At 45.4% G+C, this 12,015-nt stretch overlaps 1 protein-coding gene across 1 annotated transcript in view; it reads left to right on the top strand.

Annotated features, from left to right (window-relative positions):
* INPP5B (inositol polyphosphate-5-phosphatase B) overlaps nucleotides 1-12,015 on the top strand; it is a 44,006-nt gene that overhangs the window by 10,787 nt on the left and 21,204 nt on the right. The window contains 1 exon segment of the mRNA XM_082615315.1: nucleotides 11,851-11,947. Within this exon segment, the coding sequence (XP_082471441.1) occupies nucleotides 11,851-11,947 (97 nt within the window).

Below are 12,015 nucleotides of genomic sequence, written 5' to 3'. Positions count from 1 at the left end.
GTTTCTATCTGACAACTGAAGGTGCTCTTATCCCTTGGGGAATCCTTCATCGGGCTCAGTACTCACCCATGTCATTGTGTAAAATATTCACCTGCCTCATCCCAGACACATGCAAAGACCTGGAGCTGTGTTCTGGAGGATTCTGAGCTATGTACTAGAAAGGAAACAGCTACTCAGAAGTCCCATTGGGCTTTTCTGGGCTAATTTAACAGCATGGCAACAGCAAACAAATTTTGACGTTTTAAGTGGTTTTCTTATTCCATGGTTGATTCAAAGTGAGGTAGCTTGGTAGTAACTCAAATTCAGAATGAGATGTGCTATGAGTATTTTTTCCCTTGGACCCAAGAAATAAAGCATTAAAGTCTGTCTGGCCTGAGAAAGGAAATGAATGCTATTTATAACTCAGGGTAGCATAAAGGGTAACCTAGATTACCAGGGCAGAAGCCAGTGAGAATGTCGGAAAAACAGCCCCTGGGTTAGTCAGTCTCCTTTCTCCCCTGTCTCTTAATAAGTAAAATCTGTGTGACCGACGTTCGCTTTTAGCACAGAGAAAATGAATTTTCCTAGATGTTTATCCTACACGTGGAAATCTTGCCCATCATCTCCACCTTTGTGGGAAGCTCTGCAGGCTCCTAAGCAAATTAATTTGGCCCACTTTGTTCCTTTAAACAAAAGAGAACTGTGTTCCTTTTTCTTCCTCCTTCTGTTGTTCCCTTCTCCGTTTCCCTCTTCGTCACATCTAACCTTGTGTTTGTTTCTAGAACAGGAGAACCCCCTGAAGACTTTTCTTTCCTTCAGAAAACAGTTTGTTGTGGAATTCTACAGTGGGAGCCTAGAGCAAGCGAGGTGACCCACAAACGTTCACTTAGAAGGGGCGCTTTGCACAGAAAAGTCCTCGGGGACAGAAGGTTCAGGAAGAGGGAGACATCAATATTTATTAGCAGAAAGACAGTTTTGGGACAGAGAAGCTCACTGGCTCGCTTGTTTTCTTTGCTGCTTAAAATCTATTGTAACAAACTTGTAGATTTTACAAGTGGTGCGTATGTGAACTAAAGCTCCAAATGTGAATGATGAGGATTTGAACAAAGTGTGTGTCTACGTGGCTGGATACTTTACTATTTATTTTAGTTACTGCACCTTGGTATCATACTGGACATGTCTCTTGACTTTCTTCCGTCCGTAAAATGGGAGTGAATGTTTGCCTTCGAGAAGGTCTCACAGGACCGAAGGAATGCTAATTTAGGGGTGGTTTCCTCAGGGAAGCACATTTAGGAATTGCAAATGCCCACCTCTAAGAGCGTAGAAACTGGCTGCCCTCTTCAGGGCCTTTCCTAGGCTGGTTTCTTCCAAATTACTACGTCCATTCTCTTCCTCACTCCTTCCCTCCCTCCAGTTTCTTTTCTGTCAATATAATCACTAAAAACCTCAGTCATCTTTGACTCTGCCCTCTCCTATGTCTAATAACCAAATTCTGTCCATTCTTTTTCTGCAATTTAAAAATTTTTTGAAAATTAAAAAAAAAAATTAAATCCCCATAGTTCATTCATGTTGGTATCCTCTTACTTGAACTAGTGCAGTGGTGTCCTTACAAGCCTTCCTCCCCTGTCTCCTCCTCCCTTGGGGCTCACCTTAGAACGTAACTTTTATCATGCCCTACTGTTTTGTTTGTGAACTTGAATGCTGCGCCAAATCCTTGTAGCCTGAGGAATAAAGTTCAGATTCTTCAGCGTGGCATTCAAGTCCTGCATGGCCTGGCCTCAGCCCCCCTTCTCGAGTCTTATCTTCCCCAGCTCACCTTCATTTCCTCTTACTTCAAACCCGACTGCTTGTTATTTCTGGGTAAAACCCTCTGCTTTTTCATCTCTTTGTTGGCTGTTCATTCAGCTACATTTTTACAGGCTCGAACTTGCTGCTGTTAGTATTTTGCATCCTCTCTCCGCCCCAAATGCCAGCCTAATGCCTCGTGCATCAGTAGGTGCTCAAAAATCTGTTGTCTTTCGAACCCTCTAGACCCATACATGTCCTAGCCCGAGTGCTTTGTCGCCTGAAGGACGCCTGCCCCCTTCCTCTTTAAGCGGGCTCTGTACTTCTTTCTACCCCCAACCCTTCCTGGTTTGCTCTTGCCACTTCTCTTTCAGCTCACCAGACCACAGACAGTTCACAGAAGGCCCAGTGAAGAGAGAGTCTGGAGGAAAAAAATCATCTCTCCAGTAGCCTGTGACCACTGCAGCCTGTGGCTGAAAAGTAATTGCACAGTCGTCGTCTTTCTCCTTGAGCTAAACTAGTGATATTTAGTCCTTGCTAACCTAAATTGGATTTGCACAGGGGACAACTTGGATTCTGAGTCCAGGGCTTAACAGGTTTGCAGGGCATGGGATGTGTTTTTAGAGATGTCTCTGCCCGTGTTAATTGTTAAAATCTGTGGTACTTTTTTTTAAAGCCATGAGATGATGGGAAATGTTTAAAATGAAAAGAAAGTGAGGAAGAGAGAAAGAAAAGGGAGGAGTGAGGGAAGGAGGAAAGGAAGAAAGGGACTAAGAAGCATGGTTATTTGATTTTTAAATTTTATTTATTTATTTATTTATTTATGGCTGTGTTGGGACTTTGCTGCTGCACGTGGGCTTTCTTTTTTAGTTGCGGTGCGCGGGGGCTGCTCTTCGTTGCGGTGTGTGGGCTTCTCATTGCGGTGGCTTCTCTTTTGCGAAACACGGGCTCTAGGTGTGCAGGCTTCAGTAGTTGTGGCACACGGGCTCAGTAGTTGTGGCTCGTGGGCTCTAGATCACAGGCTCAGTAGTTGTGGCTCACAGGCTTAGTTGCTCCGCAGCGTGTGGGATCTTCCCGGACCAGGGCTCGAACCTGTGTCCCCTGCATTGGCAGGCGGATTCTTAACCACTGCACCACCAGGGAAGCCCCCGGTTATTTGAGTTTTACAAAAGTAACAGAAGTATTTGGGGTGGTAGCCAAGCCGAAACAGGAATCATTGGCTCTTTTCATTCTTTTTTTAATAAATTTATTTATTTTATTTATTTTTGGCTGCGTTGGGTCTTTGTTGCTGCACGCGGGCTTTCTCCAGTTGCGGCGAGCGGGGTCTTCTCACTGTGGTGGCTTCTCTTGTTGCAGAGCACAGGCTCTAGGCGCGCGGGCTTCAGTAGTTGCAGCACGCGGGCTCAGCAGTTGTGGCTCACGGGCTCCAGAGCGCAGGCTCAGCAGTTGTGGCGCACGGGCTTAGTTGCTCCGCGGCATGTGGGATCTTCCCGGACCAGGGATTGAACCCGTGTCCCCTGCATTGGCAGACGGATTCTCAACCACCGCACCACCAGGGAAGCCCTCTTTCCATTCTTTTTAATGCTGGGTGCCCCGTGCTATGGGCTTCTCTCAAGAGATCCCTGCCCTCTGTGTGCTATGTACTTAGCTCTCCTTTGGAGTCAAATCCAAACTCCACGTGGCATTCAAAGTCTTACAGTTTGGCCTTACATATAATAAAAATCTATTCCTAATAAATTAAAAAAATAAAATTGTATTTATAAATAAAAATTGATTACTGTTATGACTATTATCATTAGCAGTTAACATTTATTAAGCACTTAACTGTGGGTCTGTGGGCCTCACCCTGAGCACAAAAGTTCTATAAGAGGATGTCCATTTTTCAGATGGAGAGACTGAGGCTTGGTGAGAGTAGGTGACATGCTTGTGATCACTCACCAGGTCAGTGACAGAATAGAACTCAGGTCATCTGTTTGAATCTAATGCTTGAGCCCTAACCCCAGCACTCTTCTTTTGTATCCCCTGATGCTCCTCAAACAAAACTTTTCATTTCTACTTATTTATACTGCTTTTTGTTACTTATTTCTGAGCACATCGTAATGCCATCTCTCTCTTTTTCTTTTTGTGGTACGCAAAAGCCCAATGCCGTCTCTTTGTGCTGAAATTATTTCCTCTGCCAGAAATGCTTTCTGAACCCCACATTTTTCTGATAGTTAATATAGTTTTTGATTAAGAGCACAGACTCTGGGGCTTCCCTGGTGGCGCAGTAGTTTAGAGTCCGCCTGCTGATGCAGGGGACACGGGTTCGTGCCCCGGTCCGGGAAGATCCCACATGCCACGGAGCGGCTGGGCCCGTGAGCCATGGCCGCTGAGCCTGCGCGTCCGGAGCCTGTGCTCCGCAACGGGAGAGGCCACAACAGTGAGAGGCCCGCGTACCGGGAAAAAAAAAAAAAAAAAAGAGCACAGACTCTTCACCCAGATTCCCTGGGTTTGAATCCTGGCTGTACCATTTATTAGCTGTGTGTTCTTGGGCAGGTTACTTAACCTCTCTGTGTTTATCTCAGTCTGTAAAGTGATGATATTAATGCCACATACCTCATGGAGGAGTTGTGAAGATTAAATATACGTACGCAGTTTAAAACCATTCACGGCATGCAATAAGCCTTAAGTATTTACTATTAATATTATTCATGGTAATATTACTATCATTGTTATCATTAACACAGCCTGACTTGGATTCTGGGTAGCTGAATGGGGATCTGTTTATCTCCTTGTAAAGTGAACTAATCTCTTACTGGTATGTGTTACCCTGTCTTGGAGAGGCCATGCGACGGCCCCCTGGTGGTGTGTACACAGCATTGAGAAGCGTTAATCCTGCTCGTTTGAACTGCCAGCTGATTTGCTCACATGGTTTTACAAGTTCTTCTAGTGTGCTGGAAATGAGACGCCAAGGCCAGTGACTGAGGAGATAAGCAGGGACACCGCCTCCGAGACCCATCTAGTAAATGCTTAGGAAGGGCAAGACATGATCTCCACCCAGTAGTGACAGCCACACACTTACACAACCCGTGGAGACCATGGTGGTACTTTGGTTTTATTATCCAAACGGACTTAATCCTTCTCTCCATATAGTACTTACCCCTAAGAGTTTATAGTTTTATTGAAGATGTTGTGCTCATGTTGGCAAAAGGGGAGGCTGTGGAGTCTAGCAGATCTGGCTTTTAATGTCAGCTGCACCATTTACTGGCCTGGCTCTGTGTCCTTGGGCATGTCTGCTACCTGCTCTGGGCCTCAGTAGCCTTATTTGTAAAAAGAGGCCAATAATCAGAAATAACACGTGAAGCACTTAGCACAAGCCTAGCCATTCGAGGGGACTTGATAAATGGCAGTCATTATTATCAAAGCAGTGGGGGATGAGGAGCAGTAGAGCAGAGGGAAGAGAACTAACCGTTCCTGCATATGTGCTGTGTACCAGGCATTGTGCGAGGCTCTCGACCCATTAGGAATTTCATTTGTTTATCCTTTCGGCTTCTAGGTAAGTTCAGTGGTGTTATCCTCATTTTACAAATGAGGAAACAAATTAAGTAATTTGCTTGAGGTTTCCTATGAGGTTATGGATGGAGCCAGTGAAATGTCTAGGTCATTTTATTCCAAAGCCACAGGGCTTTTCCAAAAACACTCTAATTTCCCTTAAAGTTCCAGACAAGTCATATAGACAGGAAGGCATTCAGAATTTGGAGAAATGACTGCCGAGCTTTAGTGTGGTTGAGGAGGGCTTGCTGATGGAGGGTGGAGGAATGGAGGCTGGACTTTGAAGCAGAGGGGCCAGAAAGTCAGAGTGAGGGCGGCGTGGATGGGGAACCTGTCTGTTTAGAATCGGCTGTCTTTGGGTGGTGGATGGTGAGAGAGAGCAGGACCAGTTTGCAAAGGGCCTGTTGTGTCAGTCCAACCAGTTTGGACCTGTAGTGGTGTAATACTGAAAGTGTTAGAGCAGGGAGAGATGAAATCAGGGTCTAACCTGGTCAAGTCCAAAGACTAAATCGGGTAGGGAGAAGCGGGAAGATCTCTTAGTTGGGAGGCTCTTGAGGTAACAGGTGAGGAGAGGATGGCCTGGAGAAAGGCAGCTGTGAGAATGAAGAGATGGATGGCTGACTGGCTCTGGGGGCCTAAGGAGAGGGGTGAGCGAAGGGCAGGATGGCAAACCGGGCCGACAGGGTGATGATGGTGCTGGTGACAGCAGGGGGAGCTCAGGGGCAGGCCCAGAAGTCAAAGCACAGCTTTACCTGGGACCCACCCATGCACAGAGCATCTTGTAGAAGTACCCAGTGGAAGTGCAGGGCCTGAACTCAGGCACAACTGGATAGCTCTGTTTAGAATTGACTGTGATGGCTGATGGTTCTTGTAGAAGAGAAGAACAAGATCTAGAGCTGCACCGGCCAGTATTGTAGCCTCTAGCCACATGTGGCTATTTAAATTTACTCTAGGTAAATAAAATAAAAAATTCAGTTTCTCATTCACTCTTGCCACATTTTGTTTTTTTTTTCGGTACGCGGGCCTCTCACTGTTGTGGCCTCTCCCGTTGTGGAGCACAAGCTCCGGACGCGCAGGCTCAGCGGCCATGGCTCACGGGCCCAGCCGCTCCGCGGCATGTGGGATTTTCCCGGACCGGGGCACGAACCCGTGTCCCCTGCATCGGCAGGCGGACTCTCAACCACTGCGCCACCAGGGAAGCCCCCACTCTTGCCACACTTTAACTGTTCAGGTGTAGCTAGTGGCTACTGTTTTGGGCAGTGCAGTTGTAGAACATTTCCGTCATCGATCGGGTAGCACTGGTCTGGATCTTGGGGAGTACCTATAAATAACTGGGGGACCTGCAGCGGGGAAGCAGAGCAGGAGGAGGAGACGAGGGAGCCATTGAATTAAGAAATAATGTTGCTGCCTCTTGGGCAACTCTCAAAAGAAATAGAGTACTTGGATTTTGGTTTGAATTTGCTTTTTCTCCTTGTGTGATGTCATGTTTTTGGAAAAGCCCAGGCCCCAAGTCAGTGGCAGGCCTGGCTATAAAACATCGAAATGGAGGCCATGCTTCCTGTCTTTGTTTTGTAGATCTGGGCCTTCAACAGGTCTGGTTTGGCTTCTAGAGGACCTTTTGGCCATGCAGTGAGGGGTGGCCTTGATTAACCATAGAAAAGAAGACAGCAGCCATAGGAGGTGGATACTGTTATCTTTGTTCAGTTCAGGAAGCAGAAGCTTAGAGAAGTGAGGTAACTTGTTCGGGGTCATACAGCTAGTAAGTAGCAGGGCCAGAAATGGAATCTAGGTCTGACTCCAAAGCCTGTATATATATATATATCTTTATTATATATATATCTTTTATATATATAATATATCTTTATAATATATATATTTTATATATATCTTTATATAATTATAGTGCATTTATATATACATATATATAAATACATCTTATTTTAGCTAACTTTGAAAGTACCTATAAGCAAAAAGAAAAAGCAATCCTATCACCGAGAAATGACTACTGTTGACGTTCAGTGTATACTTTCCAGACTTTCCCAACTGTATATGTATTTGTCTAAATTTATATATGTATATTTATAAACATGTGGTGTATATGTACATAGACATATATTTCAATCCCTTCTGATGCATATAGGCCACACTCTTAACTACCACCTTTAACTCCTTATCAGCATTTCTGAAGTCCTGAAAGCTCTGAAGGTGGAAAATAAATCTTTTTTGTAAATTTGGCCCAAGCTCAATTTGGCAGTAAGATTTGCTTGAACTGACAGGAGACTATTAATAGGCTTTATTTATGCCACTAAGTGTTACTACTCCTAAGTTGCACTGAGGAACTGCTAATGTTATTGGTTTCTGGATGTTGCCTCTGACTGGGGTGCTGTGTAACACGGTACAGGTTCTGTATTATCTTTCTAAAATGTCCCAAATTTTGAATTCCAAAATACGCTTGGCTCCAAGGGTTTCAGATAAGGGATTGTGGGTCTGTATTAGGTTATAGTGCTGCCTGGGCGAAGGAAGGAGCCTCCAGGGTCAGTGTTATCTATTTAGCCAGGCATGTGAGAGGGGTTTGGGTTCTGTAAGATGTGCAGTGCAATGCACAGAATTCACAAGAGAAATGGAACACTCTCTACTTCTGTACATCCAGATCAAGCTGCAGTTGGCACTCTGGTTGACCTATTAGGTAGGCTCTTACTCAGAAATGGTTTCAATTGTAGGTGTGAAAGGTGGTCATCAGAAAGCACCCAGAAATGTCTGTGAGCTTAACCCCTGCCCTGAGGTTGTTTGCTCAGTGTGTGTTTACTGCCTGCCTGCTATATTTCATGTTGTCGAAAGCCAGGGGCCACAGAAGAAGAACATTAGCCCCTGCTCCCAGAAGCCTGTGGTCTAGCTAAAGAGGAAAGATTGATAAAAAAGAGTTAAACATGGTTACAGGGAATTCCCTGGCGGTCCAGTGGTTAGGACTTGGCGCTCTCACTGCGGGGCCGGATCTGATCCCTGGTTGGGGAACTGAGATCCCACATGCTGTGCAGCTCAGCCAAATAAAATTAAATAAGCATGGTTACAATTATGATAAATGCCTTGATAGAAGTAAGCACTGGGTATGTAAGAGTAGAAGGAGAGGGCCAGAGAGGGCTTTTCGAAGGAGATGACTCCTGAGCTGAGTCTTGAAGGGTGAGTTTGAAGTTCGATACATGCAGGTGGGTTTGAGGGTGGTTAGACTATGCCCAGCATCGGGGCGGGGTGTGTGTGTTGTGAAGAGGCAACATTTAAAAAGATAAATGGTTGCCCCCCGCCCCGTCGCTGCGTGGCTTGTGGGATCTTAGTTCCCCAACCAGGGATTGAAACCGTGCCCTTGGCAGTGAAAGTGAAAGCGAAAGCACCTAACCAGAGTCCTAACCACTGGACTGCCAGGGAATTCCCTTAAAAAGATGAATGGTTTTGATGTGACTGGATTGGGGGCGAGAGAGGAGTGGTTTGAGTGGGGGTGGAAGATGGGCCTGGAGAGGTAGTCTGGGGCTGATTATAAAGGTCCTTGTATGTAATACTTAGAGGTTTGGGTCTTACTACAAACGTGTTAGAAGTTATCAAGGGGTTTTACACACAGGAAAGACCTGCTCAGATTTGTGTTTTCTTCTAGAGGTTGTCAGTATGCACTGGAGGGGGTGAGAATGGCGGCAGGGAAATCACTGAGTGTGCTCTCCAGAGATACTAAGGGCCCAAACTAAGGCATGGCAGTAGGGTTAGGAGAGAAGTTCAGGTATAAAAATATTTAGGAGAGACGATTTGTAGGACGTGGTGACCAAACATGGGAAGAAAGGAAAAAAAATCCCTGATGTCACCTCTTCAATTGGGTGACAAGGGACTGCAGGTCTGAGGTTGGAAAAAGGGCAGCGTGGGAGTAGGGAAGCAGAAGAGGAGGAAGGGCAGGAAGCTGTGGCCGGAGAGGGGACTGTGGGGCTGTGCGATGATAAACTTGGTAAAGAGCTGCTGACAGCCAGCTTCCGTACCAGATTCAGGAGGGAAGAGATTCCGAGAAGACTGCCCTGGGGCTGGAAATGCCCCTAACCATGCCTTAACATTTCCTTACATGAAGTCATGAATGAAGATGTTCTAGTTCTTGCTGGACGGAGTCCAGAGAGAGATACGGGGTCGGGGCATCAAAGAGACGCAGGTCAGCAAGGTGGTTTCCCAGTCAGTACACTGCCAACTCCTGGACGGAAGCCCAGTCCACAGGGACAAACCACTTGTCCCCAGGAGATGGCCTGACAGAGTCCTCAGAAAGCACTGACATGCAGAAACAGCACCTAAGCATTATTCCTAAGTTTGCCTTTGCGCGTTGTAAAGCACTATGAGATATTTTTTAAGTACCTACTTTATAGATGAAGAAAGTAAGACCCGAAGAAAGGAAGTAACTTGTCACACAGGAAGATGATGGTAGAGCTAGACTTCAACTTAAGTTTCCTGATACTTGCTTTTGACGCCTTCAGTACCTGCTGTGCACCTGTGCTGCTCCAGGCCCCTGGGAAATAGCATAAGGATGACAAAGTCCCCACCTCATGGGGCTTACACTTTAGCGGAAATAGCATGCAATAAACCAATGAATATATATAAGATTTAATATCAAATGGTTTAGTACTAAGGCATAGTCTTGTCCTCAGTAGGCTTACTGGCTAACTGGGGAGACAGTTACAACACACAGCAATCAAGCCTATTGTGGGAGAAGTACAGGGAGCTATGGGAACATCTGTGTCAGAGCATCTGACCAGTTTGGGAGGAATCAGAGAAGGCTTCTTAGAAGAAATGGCCTCTAAGATGTACCTATACCAGGGGTTGGCTAACTACAGTCCCCTGGGCCAGATCCAGCCTGCTGCCTGCTTTGGTACAGCCCATGAGCTAAGAATAGTTTCTACATTTTTAAATGTTTGAAAAGAATTAAAAGAGAATAGCATTTCGTGACGTGGAAATTATATAATATGTAAACATCTGTGACCATACAGTTTTATTGGCATACTGATGCTTATAGCTGCTTTTACACTATAATGGCAGAGTTAATAGTTGCAGAGACTGTGTGGCCTGGAAAGCTTGGGACATTTACCCTCTGGCCCTTTATAGAAAAAGTTTGCTGACTCCTGGCCACAGGATGGGTAGGAGTTAGCCATGGAAAGCAGAGTGAGGAAGAAGGAAGTCGGTTTCTGATGGGATCTTTGTATAACTGCAGTAACTTTAGTATACTTGGAGTATGGCATTCAAGGAGGTAGGGAGCTGTGGTGAGTGATGTGTCTGGAGAGGTGGGCAGGATCCAGACTGGGAAGAGGCTTGGCAGCCGTATTAAGGGGCTTGGATTTATCCAATGGGGAGCTTTTAAAAGGTTTTAAGCCATGTCGTCATTTTTTCAAAAAATCCTCTGGCCACAGTGTAGAGATTGGATTAGAGAGGGTGGGGTGAAAGAGGAAGCAGGGAGACTAGTTGAGGTCTCCCTCAACTGGTTCCAGGGAATTGTTGGTAACCTAGGCTAGTATAGTGATATTGGGGATAGGAGTATATTGATTGATTTGAGAGGCAATTTAGGAAGCAAAATTGAAAGCCCTTGTTGATTGATTGGAGGCATTGAAACGTAACTATTTTCATGTTTCAAATGATTGTGTTTTCTTTTTCAACTCCAATGTTTTGTTTGTTTTTTCTCGTCCTTGTGAATGCATGGTTGACAAATCCATGTTTAGTAATAGTCTTCAGAGCAGAATTCCTTAGTGATGTTTCATCCCCCTGGTGCTCCTTGTACCTTGTGGGTCGAAGCAGCATCTTTCTGTGGCCTCTTCATGCTGTTCCCTGTTGACAAGAGATCTGGCTTTTAAGAAGCAAAGAAACAGTAAATTGGCAGATTGATTTTCCTTTTCCAGTTTGTCTTGATTTAACAACTTTCCCCAAATATTTCTTTGTTGCAGGTCCTTGGTTTTCAAGGCGCTACGTTGACAATGGCAAGCACTTAGGGCCTTCCCAATTTTACTTCTCTGACCCTTGCCTTTTTCCTCCTGGGAATTTAAGTCTCACTTGCAGTAAATGGTAATAACATCGCTATGTTATATTTTATAATATGTTGCGTGGCTTTCAAAGTGCTTACTCGTGTCAACTATTCAATCCCTACGATAAGCCTGAGAGGAAGGCAGGACAGGTCAGGTTACTGAGATCAGGAGAGGTTAGATGGTTTGCGCAAAGTTCAAAGGTTAATAAATAGCAGAGCTGGTGATAGAACTTAGGTCTGCAGATTTCTTAGCTTTGTTCCTTCTATAATGCACTCCGTCTCCAAGAAAAGGGGGTCAAACTAGCTGGGACAGTTATGTTTTCAGTAGTAAAGACATCTGGATGAAATACTTTTTTTCCCCCTCTCTATCCTGCTCCCTGGGAGCTTCATCCGGACACCAGCCTAGGCCTTTCCTATGGTTTCAAGCAATATGTAAACCACCAGTCATTCCCAGACTGCAGTTTGAGAAGCTGTGGTCTGTATGGTAAAGCATATGTAAGTATGTTTTAATTCCTTCCTCCTCCCCTTAGGTGGTTCTTCCTTTGATGAGTCGAGACCAGATGGGAAGGGTCTGCTTGTGGACCAAAGCTCCCGGGGTCAGGATAAACCAGAAAACTTGCTCCCAAGGTAATGCAGCTCTCCCTTCACTTGTGCCTCTTAGGGCTGAGGTTTTCCTCATTGTAGAACTGAGGCCA

Source organism: Mesoplodon mirus, assembly GCF_964341445.2.
Source record: "Mesoplodon mirus genome assembly, chromosome: 3".
Classification (NCBI taxonomy): Eukaryota; Metazoa; Chordata; class Mammalia; order Artiodactyla; family Ziphiidae; genus Mesoplodon; species Mesoplodon mirus.
The sequence above is the reverse complement of the archived record's forward strand: the minus strand, read 5'-3'. Positions and strand labels throughout refer to the sequence as shown.